This window comes from Crocuta crocuta, unplaced genomic scaffold (genome assembly GCF_008692635.1).
Source record: "Crocuta crocuta isolate KB4526 unplaced genomic scaffold, BGI_CrCroc_1.0 scaffold145, whole genome shotgun sequence".
NCBI classification, from domain to species: Eukaryota; Metazoa; Chordata; class Mammalia; order Carnivora; family Hyaenidae; genus Crocuta; species Crocuta crocuta.
Genome location: NW_027530857.1, coordinates 899,437 through 921,196, shown reverse-complemented (window position 1 = coordinate 921,196; position 21,760 = coordinate 899,437). Strand labels below are relative to the sequence as shown.

At 44.2% G+C, this 21,760-nt stretch overlaps 1 protein-coding gene across 2 annotated transcripts; it reads left to right on the top strand.

Annotated features, from left to right (window-relative positions):
- The first annotated feature begins 1,999 nt into the window (after positions 1–1,999).
- On the top strand, positions 2,000–15,919 carry NRSN1 (neurensin 1). Of its 2 annotated transcripts, XM_077769584.1 has the most exons (3): positions 2,000–2,075; positions 9,074–9,271; positions 14,366–15,919. In XM_077769584.1, the coding sequence occupies exons 2-3, from the start codon at positions 9,083–9,085 to the stop codon at positions 14,762–14,764; spliced, it is 588 nt and encodes a 195-aa protein (XP_077625710.1). In that variant the 5' UTR covers positions 2,000–2,075; positions 9,074–9,082; the 3' UTR covers positions 14,765–15,919. The 2 variants fall into 2 exon arrangements, with proteins under 2 accessions (XP_077625710.1, XP_077625709.1); XM_077769583.1 differs by lacking the exon at positions 2,000–2,075 and having other exon boundaries at positions 9,059–9,271.
- Positions 15,920–21,760: the final 5,841 nt, after the last annotated feature.

The window sequence follows — 21,760 nt, the reverse complement described above, 5'->3', positions numbered from 1 at the left end:
ACTTGAGACTTCCAGCTGAAAATATTCATAAGCTCCCAAAATGTTCAGCTAAATCATCATCATCGTCATCATCATCAGAGCTATAATTTACTGAATAGTTACTACGTACCAGGCATCATGATAAATGCTTTATAAACAGAATTTCACTTAATTCTTCCAAATATCTTATGAAGCAGATATTCCTATGATCATTTTGGAGCTGAGGAAAATGAGGTATACAGTTTTGAAGCCACNAGGTAAAGCCTTGCGGACCCCAGGGGCGGCCTTCTGCGCTCCGTGTGGCGTTCTCCAGCTCTCCCACCCCCCCCTTTCTCTCTCTCCTTCCTCTCTCCTCGCGCACAAACATCATGTTCTTCCTGTGTCTGTCACACGCACTCCTTACTCATTCACGTTTATTATATGTGCACACATCTCTGCAAAAGCATGCATATTAAAATCCGTGCACACATACAGATTAGGGGTAGCCAACTCCTTGCTTTGGTGGTTTGTGGTTTGTGTTACGTAAGAGCTGGGGACGTATACAGGGAAAACTTAAGGAGTTGCTCTCCCGGGAGACGAGAAAAGTTATATATTAGGTAAGAGTGAAATGCACGTATTTGGAGTTTGCAAAGCCGGTTTGATTTGTTTTCCGAGCTGAATTTAACCCTCACTTGCCCTCCCCATTCTCTTGCCATATTCAAAGATATCTGCGTGCTTTGATATAATCTCAGGACCTACTACCTCTTTGTGTTGCTAGAAATGGGTTGGGGGCGGGGGGGAGGTCAAACCAAAGCTGGTGACCTCAAAGAAGACAAAGCTAGAGTTAAACAGCTGGTGTTGACTTAATTATTGGTTCCTGGCTCTGTAGCAGGAATGTTTTCAGCACGTTGGAGAGATCTCTGGGCTCCAGACCAGGCCAGCCTTTGGTGAAGGGCTTATGTAGAGTCCTTTCCTTCAGAGAAAAGGGGAAGGCGACAGATAAAAGGAAAGGACATTTAAATGAGAGAGACAGACACTGATGAGAAAAAAAGAGAGAGGGAGGGGCGGGGAGTGGAGGGAAGGGGGGAACTTGTTCTCTTTTGCTTATCCAGATCCAGGATTCTGATAAAATTTGCTTTTTCCCCCCACCAGAATCTGCTCACATACCACCTGCAAAATAAAATTTTAGAGCAAAGAAATGAGTCTTGAAGAAGGTTCGACTATGGTTCATATCAACTGAAACTGGGAAATACTAAACACAGTTTGTCAGGCCTCAGCCAGGCTGGCTCCCCTCAAGTCTTTGAGGTTCTCGTGCAAATGGATGGGGAAGTGTTCTTCAGAAAGAATTTTTAATGACCTCTTGAAAAATATCACCCGGCTATTATTTTATTTCACGTGATTAGAGTAATGTAGGAAGCCACTAGTTCTGTAGCTGGCAATGGCTTTTTAATTAAATCTTGCACAGGCACCTGCTTTTCTTAGGCACATGGAAAGTAAAATGGTCCTGATAGGAAGAAATGGATATAGGAGTAAAAATCAACCCAATGACTACATCATCTACAAAACCTTAAGAAGTCTAAAATGCATGTAAACAGATCAGAAAATACAATGGCTATAAGATTAATTTATTTTTATAATATAATGGAACAGGCACCAAATCAGTTCTAGAGTATCTAGGGAGCAAATAAACTTTTTATTTAGAATTTTTAAAATACACATGGATTAGTCTACATGGTATTTTTGAGTAGTGGAATAGAATTATAGCAAAATAAGAATAGCATTTGTATAGTCTGTTATAGTTTACAAAGCCCTTTCATTTATGTTGTCTCATCTACCCTATAAAGTCTCATGAGAGCCAACTGAAAAGTTATAAAACATGAATATTTTTGTAAAAAAAAAAAACAAATATCTCCCTGCTCAACAAGAAGTCTTTATCAATAAGTTTGTCAACAAAAAATGATTCTCTACAGATCCTAAGAATGGCTTATGACATTTAGATTTTTATCTGTGTCACATTCTGCAGAGATTTTTTTTCCTTAAATAGGTTTGAAGAATGTGCCGTTAAAAAAGAAAGGCCAAAGACTGACAAGGAGAAGAGGAAGAGGAAACCTTCAAAGGTAAGACTCAAACCTTGCCCCATGTAAATTCATAAGCACCTTGTGGTTTGCATGTAGATAAAGGAGAGATTTAATGAGATTACAGGTTTACTCTTCTCTATTTGGTTTTTGACATTGTATACCTTACTTAAAAACAAATCTTGGGGCGCCTGGGTGGCTCAGTCCATTGGGCGTCCGGCTTCAGCTCAGGCCATGATCTCACGGTTTGTGGGTTCGAGCCCCGTGTCAGGCTCTGCGCTGACAGCCCAGAGCCTGGAGCCTGCTTTGGATTCTGTGTCTCTCTCTTTCTCTGCCATTCCCCTGCACATGCTCTGTCTTTCTCTGTCTCTCAAAAAATACATATTTAAAAAAATTAGAAAAAAAACACATCTTGAAGAAGTAAAGTAATAAGATTATTGCATATCATTATCCCCTCTTAAAAAATTATTGAAGTGCTACATATCCACTAACTTAGAAGGTATTAAAAAGCTCATCATATGAAGCCACAATCCCTACCAACACTGATCCAAGAAAATAAAATACTGAAATGATCTGTTGGTAGAAACACAGTTCCAAGTGTTAAGGTCTCATCTATACGATTCTAGAATGTCTGATTTAAAAATGAAAACCCTGTTAGCAGGCCCTCATGCCTTCCTGCATCCACACTGAGGCTGACTGAGTCCTTTAAGCAAACTGACCTTTCGGTTTGGTGTCGGATAAATGGTCAAAATCAGTGCTGTGCCTGTATCTTGCAGCCTTGGCTCTGTGGAAAAGGGGCTCTAATGGCAACTTCACTCTCATTATCTCAGAACGATTTTATGGGAGAGAAAAGCAGTATGAAAAATGGAATGATATTTCAAAGAGAATAAATAAAACAGGGCCTGCCCCTGGCCTTACCACTGACTCACACGTGGAGCCCTGGGAAAACACTAATCTCTTTTGTGCCTCAATTTTCTGCCTCTCTTATTTCAAGGAGACCATGAAGACAAATAAGATAAAGTCTGTGGTGTTCTTGGAGTTTCATGAGGCATAAAGACTTACGTCTATTTCCATGGCTATGAACCCTTTCCAAATAAAATAAAAAGTAATTGCATTTATTTGAATGAAATTCAAATTTCCAGCAAATTGGTACAGTAATGTATTGGTAGACGCAGAGCTCATAATACAAATACTGGTTTCCTCGCTGACAGAGGAATTGTTCAAGGGGTTCTCAGCATTTGCACGGAGAAATCGCCTGCTACAAATACTCAGTTTTGTGCCCCCTTAGGTTGCATTTCTTGCTTCAGGCGCATTTTTCCTAATCTAAGTGTCTGCCGAGAGCAGACCGCCCCATTTATATTATTACCCTCTCCCGTAATCTGGCACATAATTAGTGAAAACAATGAAGGAAGGGAGGAATGAAAACGAAAGGACCACTCAGGCCATCATCCGCACCAACCCACGTACAGCTTTGTGCCGAGAAGCTTCCATTCAAAGTGCCTGTCAACAGGACAGGCAAAGCCTCTACCCTCATGAAGCTTATAGTCTATCAAGTACATAGTCCGTCAGTCCATAAACAAATAGACCACATAATGGAGCATCAGATGGTAGCAAGCACTATGAGAAGAAAGACATTTAGACAAGAGAATAGAGAGCTGACATTGAATGTGCTAATTCTAGGAAGCTTCTCAGAAGTGTTTGGAAGGAGAGTTAGGGTCTGGTTTTCTCTTCCTGTGGGTCTGTGGGACGATAGGTGTGCTGTGCTGCTAAGAATTGAATATCCATTTAAATGTATAACTGTGCATACAATTGAGATAGATACCACAGACAGATTATAAAAAGAAGAAAACCAAGGGGGCACCTGGGGAGCTCAGTCGGTTAAGCTTCCGACTTCAGCTCAGTTCATGATCTCATGGTTCGTGGGTTCGAGCCCCGTGTTGGGCTCTATGCTGGCAGCTCAGAGCCTGGAGCCTCCTTCAGATCCTGTGTCTCTCTCTCTCTGCCCCTCCCTCACTTGCACTCTGACACTTTCAAAAATGAACCTTTAAAAAAGAAATTAAAAAAAAAGAAGAAGAAAACCATGGATGGGTCCTCACCTATTAACACCTAGGATGTCCTTCCTGGAGAATGAAAGTAACTCCCTCTTCACAGACGACCGAACAGCCAGATGCTGAGGTTGCCTGTGGCCCATCATGATGGCCACGCTGGCAGCAGGGACACAACAGGCTCCCTGGGGTGTTTATAAAAGGAATACTCACATGGGCTCGTTTAAGTACAACACTGGAAAAGAGTTCCACTCACTGGCCACCCCGTTTATGCACTTCCGGGGACATTAAGGCTTTCTCTGAAGAAGAGAGCCCTCAAGAATCCATCACTCAAGGACAGTCATAGGTATAACATTACTGTTTTTGCAGCTGCTACTGTAGCTATCCAAAAACAAACCCCAGAGCTCCCATGAAACTTTGCTCACTAGGTAAATGCCGAGCCAAGCTGAAAAGCCTTTGTACCTGCCATCCGTTTCTTGTCAGCCCTAGTTTATTATATACTAATTACCCAGCTTTTAAAGTGACTTTATGAAGTGACATATATATCCATCATATATCCTTCATATATTGATACTCGAGGTATCAATCAACCAAGTGGAGTCTAAATAGCAATAACATTGGGGCGCCTGGGTGGCACAGCTGGTTAAGCATCTGACTTCAGCTCAGGTCATGATCTCATGGTTCATGAGTTTAAGCCCCAAGTCGGGCTCTGAGCTGTCAGCTCAGAGCCTGGACCCTGCTTCAGATTCTGTCTCCCCATCTCTCTCTGCCCCTCTTCCACTTGCACTCTGTCCCTATCTCTCTCTCAAAAGTAAATAAATGTTTTAAAAATTCTTTTAAATAAATAAATAGCTTTAACATTTTCTTTATTGGGACAAAATGATACTGGCTTCCTCCTGAGGAATGTAACTCTGTTGGGTTTTTGTACTAAAATCCTCACTGTAACATGATATACTTTAAAACTCCTGTTCTTTCTAGTGATCATTCTCCTCTAAGAATGAATCCAACAAGTTACATATTAGGAAAGACGTATGAAACCTCTAAGACCCCCAGGGACGACAGGCACACCTCATTTTATTGGTGCTTCACTTAAATATGCATCACAGACAATGTGTTTTTAACAAATCGAAGGTTTGTGGCGACGCTGCATCAAACAAGTCTGTCGGTGCCATTTTTCCAACACATTTGTTCACTTCCAGTCTCTGTGTCACATTTTGGTAATTCTTGCAAGATTTAATCAAACTTTTTCATTATTGCTGTATTTGTTACGGTGATCTGTGATCAGTGATCTTTGATGTTACTGTTGTAACTGTTGTGGGGCACCAGGAACTATGCCCGTATAAGGCAGCAAAATTAATCAATAAATGTCCTGTGTTCTGACTGTTCTACCAACCAGCCATTCCTCCATCTCTCCCCCTCTCCTTCGGCCCCCCTGTTCCTTGGGAGACAACAATATTGAAATTAGGCCAATCAACACCTATTTAGTGGCCATTAGAGTTCAACTCAAAGAAGAAATCCGTGGATGTGGCAAACTGCATTGTTGTGTGATTTTAAGAATTTGCCACCGCCATCCCCACCTATAAGCAGCCACCACCCTCATCAGTCAACAGCCACCAACACAGAGGCAGAGACCTTCCCACCAGCAAAAACATCACAGCTTGCTGCAAGTTCAGATGATGGTTAGCATTTTGTGGCAATAAAGTGTTTTTTTTTTCACTTAAGGTATATACATTTTCTTTTAGACATGATGCTATCACACCCTTAATAGACATCATAAAATAACATCTATAGGCACTGGGAAACCAGAACATTCATTTGACTTGTTTTATATGATATCTGTTTTTTTTTCTGGGGGTCTGGAGCCAAACCTGCAATATCTGAGATACACCTGTACTATTTAGGCAACATACACGAATACTGAAGTAAGTTGTTAAACAGATAAAAAAAAATACACAGCCATTTAGTCTACTTAATACCAAATCACTAACCTAGCTAGTAGCTTATACACTCTTTTAAACTGAAGCTTCATATATACTATAATGGTAAAGAAGTTGGGACAATCTGATCATCAGTCAGTGAGAGTATGGGAGGAGGTGGGTAAACAGTAGACTCAGTTGTCTATCTGACAAAAATAATTGATTCCTTCTGTAAATTCATGGCCAAAGACTCCTGGAAAAGTGTATCTGGAAGGAATTAGAGGTTATCTGGCTCAACCATCTCATGTTAAGGGGGGTAAAACCATAGCCCAGGGAGGTTAATGAGTTGGCCTCTCATGTCATGACCAATACGTTGTAGATCAAGAACGAGGATTAGAACCCATCCTGTGCCCTGTGTGGTGAGCACAGCACAGGCCATGTTCTTGTGCTTGTTTTACTGGAGAAGAAATTAGTCTCATTGGGATCCTGTCCTGGGATGTATCAAGCATCACTGAAAATCCATTCCGACTCAGAGGGGAGCCTTCCATCACTCTGGCCCCAACAACATTTGTTTTATGACACCTTGTATCTTTTTTATGATTTTACCCATATTTTGTTTAACAATGTTGGATTACTGAGTCTTATCCTATAAAGCAGAAACATTCGACCTTGTGTACCAGAAACAGCTGTGCAGGAGGGACTACAATATGTCATACAGTCCTGCTCTGCATCAGAGCTCAACCTTGAGGGAACAAATGACTTCAGTTAGCATCAAGGGAAGATAACTCGTACTGTTGCTATGACGGATTTCTTCTTGCTCCTGTCTTATTTTCATCCTTTTTCCATGTTAACATCTCTGATGCTTTGTAGGAAACCTGAAAATACACTATTTGGATGAGTTGGTCTGATTATGCAAGTACATGATTCAGTCCAAACTCCAGCTTTCTGTATTGTCATCTTTCGTCTGCTCCCTGACTCATGTTGTGACCTTTAGCAGATGACTTTCCTGTGCCTCAGTTTCTTCAATGACAAAGCAGAATTAGTAACATACGACTCCCATCTCCCCTTCACCAAAATTTTATGACAATGTCTTAAAAGAAAGTGGCTTTAAAATTATCCTGCTTATGTATCATTAGTAATAGGCCCTTATTAATCATCTTCATTGTATAACCATCAAGTTAAAGGTACTGAAGCAATCATCCTAACATTTAAAATATGAAAACTAGGTTGACAAAAGAATTCGATCTATCAGGCTTTGCTGCTCTAGTCTGGCAAAGTACATTCTAAAATCTTTATATTTTATGAAATAATATCTTCTGAAATGTTTAAAAGTTAAAAAAGAAATGTTTAAATCACCTCCCCTGCCCTCTCTTCCTGGGTGATTTCTCCTGGCTGCCATATCTGAAACAGGGAGAAAGTCACTAAACGTAGTGACCAACACTTAAAAAATATGAGACCATCAGTAGCATCTGTCTGCATCATTTTTCTAAGATCAGGGCCATTTTCTACCTTAATTTGACTCCATTTTGTAACCAGAACCTGTTTTTGGCTAAGAGCACCCCTTAACAAGATAATCTTATGGATTTGCTTTGTGGTCAGGGGACAGGAAAATGCTAACTATCGCTGGCTTCAACTTTGATTTTGGCCCCATAATTCTATCCAACCAAACTAAGTGGCCACACAGGGGCACTTGCCAGATCTTCAGATTAATTTTTTCCTTGTCAGTAGATAAAATATCACTATGTGGGTTCTTGAGAAGTAATTGGAAACATTTAATATGTCTTCTGTTAGCCTGGACTCAAGGCAGGCTCTGAGAGACCCCTTCTACATCGTTCCTCACTTTGTTATTTTGAGACTTGACTATGTCCACACAGGGAAAGCCATCTGGAGGATAACTGGAAAATCTAAAAAAGTATTTCACGTTTCCAGCTACATATTTATCTGTCTATATAGAGACAAGAAAACCAAATACCAAACAGAGAATTGCCTCACTCACCAAAATTGCTGTCCCTCAACAATTCCTTTTTTTTTCATGATTAATAATCAAATGCTTTCTAAGTGTATTGATGAGGGCAAATCAAATATAAATTAACATCTTTTTTTAAATGTTTATTTGTTTTTGAGAGGCGGGAGGGGCAGAGAGAGTGGGAGACAGTGAATCCTAAGCAGGCTCTGTGCTATCAGCGCAAAGCCTAATGTGGGGCTTGAACTCACGAACTGTGAGAGCATGGCCTGAGCCAAAGTCAGATGCTTAGCCACTGAGCCACCCAGGCACCCCAGAAATTACCATCTTAAGAAGACAGCACCCCAAACAGCCCACCTAGTGTGTACTTTCATTAACAATCCCCTGGCTTCTTGTATATACTAGCCACTTCATGCGCCTAGTGAGAGGCTGGGTCTACCCTCTCCCTGATGCCCTAGCATCCCACATGGACAGACGTATCCACAAATAACAACTTAAATGTCTAGTGTTAGAGTTCTGTAAGATGTAAATTATTGGCTGAGCCATTTGTGATTAATAAAGCATGAAGTGTACATAGCTACAGCTTCTGTACAACTTGACAATTAGCTAAAATGTTGGAACATGGTCCATGAGATCTGAAAGCAAAATTGCAAGCTGCTAAGAGTAAACTATGTATTTTCCACAAGGGAACATGGTTAAGCATCCAAAAGGACAACCCAAGACAAATTCCATCTGTAGCAAGTGAGGGTACCTGCCTAGTTCTGTAACGTGCAAGTGTAAACACTACTGGATTCTTAGAGATGAAAGATTTCTTGTCAAGACAATGGAAATCTCGGCTTCTTGCCATTTTTCATTGTGCTTCATGCTTAAGTTTTTGCATAATTTAAGCGAGCTGTGCTATTATGTCTCATTTCATTTATGGAGAACCAGTTTCTAGTCCTTGAGTGTTTGGGGGTAATTTTGCATTAAGTAGAAAAGCAGAGCAGCTTTTAAGAAAAGCTCAAATAGACTTTCAAATAGACTAACATTACTCAGCCTGGTTCACACTTTTAATATGCCTTTTAATCCTGAAGCCAGAGCTCATGGGGCTGACGGCTGTGGATGTTGTCATTCCAGCTCGTAAGGATGAGTTCTTGCAGCAACATCTGCGGATCCAAACAAGTACAGGCCGCTCCCGAGGGCGGGCACCAGCGCTACGGAGTCCGGTCCTACCTACACCAGTTTTATGAGGACTGTACCACCTCGATCTGGGAGTATGAGGATGATTTCCAGATCCAGAGATCACCTAATAGGTGGAGCTCAGTATTCTGGAAGGTAAGGAAAGAGCATATGCGTAAGTCAAGAAATGGCAAAGGTATTGGATATTACCACATCCAATCCCATAGCTACGGAGAGCTGATGGGTCTGGTCTTCTCTGTGTGCATCACTCCTGGTGATACGCAGTGCAGTTCTCTTCCCTTCGGGATGGAGAATATAAACGTTGTGCTGAAGAAAGCCCCGAAGTGCAGTACGGTTGTTGATTTGCAGGTTAAACATAAATAGGCATCATTGTCATCATCATTATTTCTGCTATTATTATCCATGTGCTACTAAATTCATCAACTGTGAAGCCATCCATAGGCAAAACATTATACACTTCCAGCCCCCCTTATAGACGGTAATTATCATTTGACACATTACAACAATTATGAAAAAGGAGTCATCGGGTACTGCGAGAGAGTTAAGGCTGCAACATAATACGATGGTCAGGATGCCAGCCCAGCCTCTACCAGACACGTGCTCATGGGGCTCTGAGAGCCCAGCACCTTCGAATGAAGGCACCCCACCAGACAATGTGTTCAGTCACTCCTCATATAATTAGTGAGCGCCTACTCTGTGCCAAGAAGTTGCAAAGTGCTAGAGGTTAACGTGGTGAACAGAAGGGACAGCACTTTGCAGCCCATCGTGGGAAACAGACCATAAACAAATAAACCACATAATAGAATGTCATGTAGTAACAGCTGCTGCAGAGAGAAATAAACCAGGACAAGAGGGCAGGGAGCGATGGAGGCTGGACCTTAGTACGCTGATCCTAGACAGCCCTTCAGAGGAGATGGCATTTGAGCAAATAGGATGAGCGCAGAACAGATCATAAGATTACTTGGCTGAAGGCCTTTCTGGGCCAGGAAGATAGTCCAAAGCTCTGAAATGGGAACAAATTTGGTGTTTGAAAAATAGCAAAGAGGTGCAGTCTGGATGGAGTGGATTGAGAGAAGGAAGAAGGATCCAGAAAAATAACAGGACACAGATGATTTATATAGAGCCTCGTGGATGATAATGAAGATGCTGGCTTTTACCTTGAGAGAGATGGGAAGCCCACCTGAGCATTTTAGGCAGAGGAGTGACATGATCTGACTAATATTTTAACAGGATCATTCTAACCACAGTATGGAAAATAGATTATAGGAAGACAAGGGTATTTGGGACACTATGAAAGAAGCCAGGCAGGAGATGATGATGGCTTGGATGGTGTTAGTAGAGATGGAGAGAAGTAGTCCAAATTAGCACAAAGTTTGAAGACCAAGATGTCAGGACATGCTCATGAAGTAGAGGAGAGGAAGAAGAGTCCAACATGACTCCAAGGAGTATAACCTGGGCCATGTAGAGAATGATGTCACAACTTGCTGGGATGGGGAACACTGGGAGAGCAGTGGGGGTGGTGAGGAACCAAGCGTTTGACTTTGGCCATGATATGTCAGAGCTGCCTGTCAGACATGTGAGTGGGGGTCTCTAGTAGCAATTTAAACACAGCTCATGGCTTGGGAGTCCATGACATGCAGAATATATAAGAGGCACCAGACTAGATAAGGTGATCCCGGAAGAGAATATGGTCATGGAAGAGAAGAGGACATTGGGATGTTTGAACACCTAGAAATCAAGGGTAAGGATATGGGAAATGATGCTGAGAAGACACAAACTCAGGCGGGGCTTCAGGTCCCCTCTAGCTCTGGGATTCCGATCTTTTCAACTTTCTCCCAAAAGATCCCAGAGTGTTTTACATTGATATTGTCATAAACTTAACAATGTATTGGCAAGATAGTTTAATGAGAGGCAGTATCACATAATGATTATGAGTATGGACTCTGTCCCCAGATAACATGGGTTCAAACCTCCGCTCTTCCATAATGGCTATGACTTTGGGCAAGTTAGGACCTTATTGGGCCCTAATGGTGATGCTACCAGGTAAAGTTGTGAGAGGTAATTAAGATAATCTTTACCAAAGAGCTTAGCACAATGTCTGGTATGCACTCAAGCATTCGTGTATTAGCTACTATTATCAGATGTCATATGGAACATTGGGTCCTGAAGTGGAAATAAAATTTGAAATCTAGTTAATAAATAAAGTACTGGGTAACATAGTTGTTAGTACAGATTTCCCAAGACCTGTGTTATTTTAATATCTCACTACTGTCATGTCGTCTGTACTCAAATTGGTCGAGCCTGCATCCTTGCCCTGTAGAAATGTCATCTCTGATGAATCCTTACTGGCAGGGACCGAGGAAATACATAGCCAAGCTTGGCACATCTTGTATTTACCCAGTTAAGTGGGTGGTTGCTTTCCTATGTGTCAAAAAAACAAATATTTGCCTGACAGATCTGTTGTGCCAAGAGCATAAAAAGCCACTGTCATACAGGATATTGAAAGCATTCACACGGTTCCAAAGCACTCGCAGTGGGATTTAAGAAGCTGTAAATCTGTCAGACGATATATAGGTATGGATTTAAAATAAAGAACCTGCAGTAAGTTACCAGCCCCAGAATCCAGATTTTAGTACTTTCTCCCTTCTAGTTTACAAACAAGGTCCACACGTATTTGTTCCCTGTAGTGCTGGGCCTACTTCAGAGACTAAAAACAGGCAAAAGTCCATGGCCTCCTAGAGATGATATTCCAGCAAAATCCAAATCCTAGACCCAGATCCTAATCACAAGACACGAGACTGGCCATTCAGAAACTTGTAGTCAACCTGAATCACCTAAGAATTCACTGAATTCGTGGGCTTAGAGACTCACCTCTACCAAGGGAATAAACTAACTGGTCTTCCGTTTCCTCCTGGGGAATACAAGTGAATTTATTCCAGCGGGTGTATGAAGTGCTTTGTATCAATTGTGCACGTTTCCGTTACGATTCTTCTTCATGGTTCCTTTCATTTCAGACTGCACCTGTAGGTGGTTCAAGTTAGGGGCTTCCGTTTCCCCAGTCCCAGTAAAGTGGTGCTTAAGGCGATGTCGGTCTCCCGCTAAGGCTGGGTCTGCTGTGCCTCAGCAGGGGCTTCGTGAGAATGGAGACTGAGCCACGGGGGCCTGAGTTAGACTCTTTGCCCTGTCACAGGGATCTGTACAACCTGTATCTCACAGTGCTGTCCTCCTTGGTTCCTTGGTTCCTCCCTCCCTCCCTTCTTTCCTTCTCCTTGCTTTTCCTTCCTTCCTTCTTTCCTTCCTTCTTTCTCCTTCCTTCTTCCCTTCCTTTCTCTCTTCCTCCCTCTCCCTCCATTCCTCCATTCCTTTCTTCCTTCCTTCTTTCTCCTTCCTTCTTCCCTTCCTTTCTCTCTTCCTCTCCCTCCATTCCTTTCTTCCTTCCTTCTTTGCCTTCCTTTCTCCCTACCCCCTCCTTTCCTCCATTCTTTCCTCCCTTCCTTCCTTCTTCCTTTCCTCCCTCCCTCCCTCCCTTCCTTCCTCCCTTTTCCACAAATGTTTGTGTGTCCACTGTGTACAAGGTTATGTGGTTGGCTCTGGGATTCATCTGTGAGTAAGACCCTGCTCTTCACTTGTGAATTAGATACACCGTTGACCTGAAGGGGTCCACAAATAATGAAGGTAGACATGTCCATGGTTACAACCCAACGTGATAAGCATGGCCCTAAGAGTAGTCCCAGTACATACCCGGAGCACAGGCACTTGGGGGAAGGGAGGACCCCCAAGGAGAAGGGCTGCCTGGAAGAGAAGGGCTCCACAGAGAGACCCCCGTGAACAAGCGGAACCTGGGCATCGCGGTCGCAGGAAATGTATTCCAAAAGCCGAGTCATGACAGATGATGGCTTGTTCAGGACACTGAAGACAGCTCAGTGTGCCCGGACAAACATTTAGAAGTTAGAGGAGAGGGGTCAAGAGATGAATGGGGAAATGTATAACTAGGGCCAGATCACAGAAGACTTTCAAATGCTTTGAAATCAAAATCTCTTAAAAAAAAAATAATTGAAATTTCTCCAGAACCTTCCAGCTTGAGTACAGCAAGGGGGCAAGTTCATGATTCTAGGCTTTCTGGATGACTGCATGGTTGCCTCAGCCACAGCCGGTTTATCCCAGTGCCTGCAACTCCCGCCATTTGCAAAAGTCCCTGTGATCTGGTCCCACCCACCCCTTGCCACTCACTGTGCTGCCCAGAAATCTATTGGGCTGTGGTGGCACTTTTCTTGCTTAACCTTGCACTTGACCTGGACTAAGGCTGCTGCCACCTGACCGTGCAGCCAACCACCCGAGTAAGGCAGGTATAAAGTAGTGGGAGCCATCTCCTCCCCCCGCCCTCCCGTTCATGCGTTCCTCACCTCAGATTCGTCCTCACCTTCTCAACCCACATTAGAAACCTCTCAAAAGGTGCTCCGCAGCAGTGTGCACATGCAGAGTAAGACTGCTCCCCCACAGCCAGGGGACGTGAGAGGGACTCCGGCCCCTCTCTTTTCTCTCAAGACCCTCCTCCTCTCTGTCTTGATCTCTCTGGTTTGCCCCCTGAGCTAAGTCAGAGTTTCAACTTCTGTCTTAGATGTTTCTTTAAAGCTTTGCTAGATATTACAGAGTTGGTTTTATACTAGAAATGAGAGAGGCTCAGGGGCACCTGAGTGGCTCAGTTGGTTGAGCACTGCCTTCAGCTCACGTCATAATCTCATGGTTCATGAGTTGGAGCCCCGCGTCAGGCTCTGCGCTGACAGCTCAGAACCTGGAGTCTGCTTTGGATTCCGTGTCTCCCTCTCTCTCTGCCCCTCCCCTAGTTGCACTGCGTGTGTGTCTCTCTCTCCCAAAAATAAAACATCAAAAACTTGTTTTAATATTTCAAAGCAAACAAACACAGACTGAAGGAGACCATGTAAACCAAAGGCAGCTTTGTCAGCTGCAAAGCATCCTACAGACAGCTCAGAGGAAAAAGTCAAGGTAGTGCTGCAGATTCCGGATGGCATTAAAATCAGAAAGGTCCTCTCTTCTTTTATAACTGGGAAATTATGTACGCTTCTCCTACAAATGATGTAGGCTTCTCCTACACATTTGGGGTGAATGGGAATGTCAACTTCCCCCCAAAACCCAGCCCTCCCTTGGAAGGGCTCGGTAGAGCCCAAGCACTGAGCTCACCCTGTCTTGCTTTGCTGTGTCTTTCTCCAGGTCGGACTCATTTCCGGCTCGGTCTTCGTGATCCTCGGACTGACTGTCCTGGCAGCGGGCTTTCTCGTGCCCCCCAAAATCGAAGCCTTCGGCGAGGCCGATTTTGTGGTGGTCGACACCCACGCCGTCCAGTTTAACGGAGCTCTTGACGCGTGCAAGCTGGCGGGGGCCGTTCTCTTCTGCCTGGGGGGCACGTCCATGGCAGGGTGCCTGCTGATGTCCGTGTTCGCGAAGAGCTACTCCAAAGAAGAGAAGTTTCTCCAGCAGAAGTTTAAAGAGCGGATCGCAGACATCAAGGCCCACGCCCAGCCCATCACGAGAGCTCCGGGCCCGGGGGAAACCAAGATTCCAGTCACCTTGTCCAGGGTTCAGAATGTGCAGCCTGTAGCAGCGACCTGAGGTGCATCCCACCCTGGGCTCCTCTCTCTGATTACTCAGTGTTAACGTGGAGCAGGGGCCAGGCTTTGAGATGATGGGGCTTTGGCGTTGACTTGCCCCACACCCCCGGGGCGGGGCTCGGTGGGGGCATGAGCTCACCTGCGCTCAGTGTAGGTGGCTCAGGTGGCGGTGAGGTGGTGCGGCGACCTGTGTGTTTGCACCGAGCTGCTGAAAGGGTGTTCTGTGTGCCCACCAGGCACGTCTTGCGTGTTACTGGAAAGCGCTGAGCCGGGTAGACCAGATGGCCAGTGATGACGTGCTCTGTTTTATTTTCTGATATTGGTTTTCTTGATCTTTCCTGTGTGGTGCTGCTTCCGTTCCTGTCTCACTACACGTAAGATATTGTCGTGTGTGTTCACAGAAAAATTGAGCTCCTTGATTTTGACCCAAACGTTAGTCTTTTTAGGATATCTTAACATGAAGTTACTGAGATTGGACGTGAATGTATTGGAGTTCTCCACAAATCTTTTGTTGTTTTCTCCAGCTTTTTTTTTTTTTTTTTTAATCTTTTCACACTTGGAAAGCTAAAATTGCCAACTTTAGAATCTTAGGGCAGAAATTAACGTTAGGGATATCTCTGCAGTGTCCACAAGCCAGGGAATGAGATGCTATCACTAAATAGCGTGTGACCTTAGGGGGATTTAGCCCTCCCGCCTCAATTTCCCCATCTGTATGACTGAGGTCCTGGACAGTGGTGTCCTCGTCCCTCTCCAAGGACATGTTTGCGATGTCCCCATGGCTCTCTCCTTGGTGGCACTGTTTCAGATCCGGACTCCCAGAAAAATCTCCGAGTGAGCAGCTACTTACTTACCTGTCAATATCCAGCCCCTGCAGTTTACACAGCACTGTCGTGTTTTTATAAAGACAAAAGTAAGCCATCCTCAAATAAGAAACCCGTGAGTCGGTGTTAACTTTTAAAAGGGTTTTCTTTCTCAAATAAGATGTTTTATGCTCCGGCAAGATGATCATCTCGCCCCTATGCACTTTTACTGAAGCTGTGGATTGAAACTGGACTGAGGAACGCACGGCCGCGGTATTCGCTCAGAATCTGTGCCACCCTCGAGTTCTGTCTCTCTTTTCCTTCACTGGACAAATAAAATATGTGAACTAGCTCAATCTGCAGTGCATCTGTCACTCCTTCTGAGTTTCCATCCTGAGGCTGAACAAGCTCACACCCTCCTGGTGAAATGGAAGAACAAAGGAAGCGGTGAGTATTCCTGGGGCGCGCTGTCCGTTCTGCACAGTCCAGCAGGAAACGCAAGGCAAGCTAGCACCCGCAGCAAAGAGCACCGGCCACATCGGGGAAATCTTTCCAGTTTCCGCAGGTTCTCGCCTTGCTGTGAAAACGGCATTTTAATTTTATTCTTTGAAGCCTCATACAAGCCCCAAGCATCTGTTCAAGGCAACATCATTTGAAGCATCATACCGATGACTCTTGGAAGATGACTCGAGTTTTAAAAGCCTCTAGAAAAAAAAATCATGTTAGCAGGGCTTGGGAACCTTCAGGTAGAGGCATGATAGTGGCCAGAAAATAGCAGTTCTGTCCTCAGCACCACCACCCCCGCCCCCAAAGACCTAAAAGAAACCAGGATACAGAGAGGAGAAGCTGAGTGTGAAAAGCAGTTCAACATGCACACCTTTTCTGTCCTGCCCAGGCTCTGTGAGAGCAGATACTTGTGAGGACCCTCATGATGCCCTTGGGAGGGATGGCATTTTCAGAAAGCAGTGGAGTAAGAAACACAGTTTGATTTTTGGAAAGAGTGTAGACCATGTGCCATCACGGGGAGCGGCTCCTGTACTTTTTAAAGCCGGAGTGGGCAGTTGTCAGTGGCATGGTGGCCAGAATGGCCGTAGAGCCTCAGTCTGAGGCCCGTGCAGGGAGCCAGCCTCTCCTCCCCAGTCCTGACGTCTCCACAGCAGTGCATAAATGCATGGCCATTGCTGGGGAGGGCAGCTGGGCAGACCTCCCTCCCTCTGTAAGCAGAGAGACAAGAAGGGCTTGGCCCAGGCCTATGGAGTTGGTCGAAGCCCTACATGATTGGGGCCCACCAGCAAGTGAGCAGGGGCTCCAGGGACGGACCCTGCAGCCTCACAGGGCAACCCCTGTGTCTCCATGGTGGCCCTGTGTGGTTAGTAAGTCTATGCTCATTCTTTCCAAAATCTGCCTTTCTAAACCTTCCACACATCACACCAAATTCTGGAATTCAGTTACCTACAAGCCGAACCCCTCTTACAATGGCCCATTAGCCACCCCAGCCCAGTCCCAGGCTAGGACGACTGTCATTCAACTATTTCCATCCTGTCCCCTCCCAGGTTGTCTTCTGCATGGAGACACATCTGCATGTTCTTATTGTTCCATCTTGTCCCGGCCACCTATGGGGTCCCTACAAGTTTTAGAGTGTGTGTATGTAGGCAGGGGATCCCTGCCCTACTATGTGCACAGAACCCCAAGCCAAAGACCTGATGCCAGGACACTGTGTACCACCTCGGCCGGTGCTGGGGCCTCCGGTGAAGCAGTCACCCCAGGGCCCTGCACCCCAGCCCCAGGAACACCCAATATGCCCTTATTCACTGCACTGATCTTCCCAGCAATAACCATCTGCCCTTTTGGTGGCTATTGAACCCATCAAGGCCACATCAGGAAATAATAGCAATAATAATAGGACCTAATATGTACTGAGTAGAAGCACTGTATATAAGTAATTCATCTCTTCCCACAAAACCCCTGTGAGGTCAGGCTGTGGTCATAGGTCTATTTGACAAGGGAGGAAGCAGGCAAAGTCCTTGCCCCAGGAGAACCAGGACGCATATCTCAGCGTCCCAGCTCTAGAGTCTCCTGCCCCCCGCAGCTGTCCCTCTCTCCCCGCCCCCACCCCTGGTTCACACGGAATGCACCTTCCTCAGTACAGCCAGCATTTTGTGCAAACACCTTCTATCGCACTCACCTCTCTTTACTATAGTGATTTGTTTACACATTTATCTTACATTAGAAGCTAGACTATTAGCCGCTTGGGTCCCGGGACCATATCTTAATGAGATGAGTCCTCAGAAGTGAAAATGTAAAAGCTCTACACTAATATGATGCAGCCCTTTAAAACAACTGTTGCATTTTTAGCTAGAGCCAGGTGTTCATTTGCTCACATTACAGAAAACAAAGAGGTGGCTGACAGCAGCACTAAAGCTTCTGTATGCCCATCATGCGTGTGAGTGTGTGTGCAGGTGCACGTATGTGTGTGTGTACGGGGGGAAATCACAGGTCTTCTGAATGGGACTAAGACCAGAGTATGGATGTGGGTGTCCCAAAATAAAGCTGTCCTCAACTCAACATTTGGGTTGGGGGAGCCCAGTCTAAGGCTAACTTGCCAGTACTACATCTAAAAGCACAATCTTCCAGCTGAGGAGCCCTACTCACTGACCCAGAGCTACCAGGCACACTTCTCATTCCTCGGGGAGACTGACAGAAGAGCTAAAATGGCCTGAAAGAGCCCAAAAGAGCAGAGTCATTGTCTCCAACAGTTCTAAACAACGTGGTCTTTCATCTTTAAACATGAAGGTATTGGGGCGCCTGGGTGGCTCAGTCGGTTAGGCGTCCGACTTCAGCTCAGGTCATGGTCTCACAGTTTGTGGGTTCGAGCCTCACGTCGGGCTCTGTGCTGACAGCTCAGAGCCTGAAGCCTGTTTTGGATTCTGTGTCTCCCTCTCTCTCTGCCCCTCCCCTGCTCACGCTGTCTCTCTCTCTCTCTCTCTCTCTCTCTCTCTCTCAGAAATAAATAAAACATTAAAAAAATAAAAATAAAAATAAAAAAATAAAAAAAAATAAACATGAAAGTATAGCCAGAATCATCAGACAGATCTGCACCTTGAAAGAGAATATCAGTCCATGGGAAACATACACATTTCAGAAGTCACAGGAGAACTCTAAAAAAAATCTAATCAGTCTTTAAGAAGAAATTGCAGCCATAAGACAAAAACAGAACACAATAAGAAGGAACATCAAATAGTTTTCATTTTTAAATTTTTTTAAATTTTATTATTTTTTATTTATTATTTTATTATTTATTTTAAAATAACAATTTACTACATGAATAATTTGGAAGCACTTCCCCAAAAGTAAAATCCCTTCTCATAAAAATTTAAAAAGAGATAAAAAGTAAAAGACACAGAGAGTCAATGAAAGATAAAAAGATTATAGGGGAAAAAAGAGGAAAATATCAATAAAATAATAGAAGATTTCTCATGGCTACAGAAGACAGAAATCCTCAGATTGGACGGGTCTGTGGAATATGCAGCACTATGAATGGTGAAAGAGAGTCAGATGCATTTTCGTGACAGTTTAGGGCAAAAAAGAAGAAAAGGATCCCGGAAGATTCCAGAGAGAACAACCAGACATCCACAGAGTAATGAACACCATCCCGGGAAGAGACTAGGGCTGTGATTCCATGCACTAGATGGTACGGCTTTCAGTCTCCAGAAATACGCATTTACTCTCACCAAGGAGAAAACAATGACAAGCAAGAGAAACCCCAAAAAGGACATTTAAAAGTAGGGGTGCTTGGCTAGCTCAGTGGGAAGAGCAACTCTTGGTGTCAGAGTTGTGAGTTTGAGCCCCATGTTGGACTTAGAGCCTTCTTAAAAATAACTAAATAAATAAATAAATAAATAAATGTTGAAGGAGAGAGAGAAGGAAGGAAGGGAGGGAGGAAGGAAGGAAGAAAGAAACTTTGAAAATAAACTGCACAATGAAATCATGGTCCAAATAGTAAGCATGATTCTGGGATCATGGGGAAGACCGGGTAAGAGTCCAAGACCAGGGAAACCAAGTGAAACCTGACCTTCCCGCCGGGTACAGTCGATTGCAGGCAGGACAGGAGTTTGACATGAAGCCACAGAGACAGCACCGAACCCTGCGCCCCAGGGTTCTGCCGGGACTCACAAAGCCAAAACAATGCGAACTAATTGTTGCCCACCTTCAGGATCAAACTGTGCCGGAGACCGAAACTGCGCGGGTCATCCCTGATGGCAAGGCCCAGGGAGAAACCTGTGGGAAAGACCTGCAAGGCAGTCAGAAGAGCCCCCTGAAGAATTCTTCTCTGCTTAGTCTGTGTCTTTTACGGTCACTTCCGCTGTGAGTCTATTCTAGGGTTAATAAGAAACCAGAATCGCCCAAAGTTCCCCCTCTTCCTCCAAAATGGGATGTACCTAAATATCACGTCTGCCCCCTCAATCAGATATTCTTATGAATATTGTAGTAATTAACAAAATTGGAGACAGTCCGGTATGCACGGGGTCTATAAGAGACCTGGAACTCATTTTCCTTGTAGGGGACTAATTGCCAATGATACTACATATTATGCTTTAAGCAGAGACAAAACAAAACTTAATAGTCATAGAGGATTTTCTTGGAAAAGTGTTAGAGAAATATTTGCCTGTTGCCCCTGGCCCCAAGCCCGTGAGGCAACTTACGGATTGTTCTGGCCAAAGAATGAGACCTGTAAATGCAGAGACCAAACTCTAGTTGATCCACGTAAAACAATTCCAAACATCCTCTATGATAAATGTTGATATTGTTCTTTCTTAGTAAGGGGTTGTGAAAGTCTATCACCTGTAACCGCGGGTACAAGTATATCCTGTTATTGCCCGCTAAGCTTAAATAATTAAAGGGCACTGTGATCTCATGTATTCTGGCAATATGCTTCTCTTACCTTAGATACCCTGCCATACGTAGTAAAGAACATGTAGAACTTTGTTATGACCACCCGGTTAAATTTTATTGGTTTAAGTGGAAATCACGTACCGTGAAATCACTGTTGCCAAGAAAACTTAGAAATGTTAAGTCCCATGACTGCTTTCTAAAACTGTGGATTGTTTAAGCATGATTGTTTGGATTTGCTATAAAAACCCTAAACTGAAAAATACATTGGAGCAGTCCACCGGAAGAGGCTGGCTCTGCGTCTTCTTCACCGACTCCAACCATCACCCTTCAGGTCAACCCTGGCTTGCGGAGGCCAGACCCCTGCAAAACCGAAGACAAAGAAATGCCTACACTACAATTATGAAACGGACTGTATATGTGGGGAGTGAGATGTTGCGGTAATAAAGGCCGAGCCGGTGAGTCTGGGAAAGCAGAAGGGGAAAGATAAGGGGAGACAGTGGTTAGGATACTGACAGAATCATCCGACCTCAGGACAATGAAGAGTCACTGTCAGTGAAGTTCAGGGGAAGAAGAAATGTGGTAAAATCAAAAATGTAATAAAAAAAAGGAAAAATTTTAAAAAGACGTATAATGGCTTGAGTTTATAACTTGCAGTGATAAAGACGGCCCAATGAAAGAACTAAAAACAAACCATCAGCATTAGAAAGAAGAGAGCAATCAAATGAGATCCAGAGAAGGTGAATGAAACCCTCATCTTTCAATGATAGGAAATCGGTCACTACTGTCTCCGTTAATAAATCAAGAAATCATAAATGGGGATGTGATTTACCATTGTGGAAGAATTCAGTAAGAAGAGCGTCCAACAGGAATTATTAAAAGAGATCTCCTCGCAGAGAGGCCGTGGGAGGGGCCTGGGGCGGGGCCAGGGGTGGGTAGGCAGAGTTAGTTCGGTCCACACAGTGAAGACCAGGACAGACAGCTCTCCTGTCCACGCAGCTTTGATAGCCTTTAAGCAAACCACTGTTGTGTTAGAGTTTGCCAGAAAGGAACATCAAGGGATCCTGCTTAAACAAAGGGATCTATGGTAGATTTTCGTTTCTGGGAAGGCCTCCCTGAGGAAGTGATACTTCATCTGTGCCTTAAAATACGGGTAGAAGTTGACCAGAATGATCATGACCTAAGGAGCAATTTTTGTTCTTTTTTGGGGGGGGTTGGGGGGAGTGGGGGACTGTGGAGAGGTGGACTTGGGGAGAGAGAGAGAGAACTTTCAAGACTGAGGCAACAGCACACACTCTCAGAGCCGA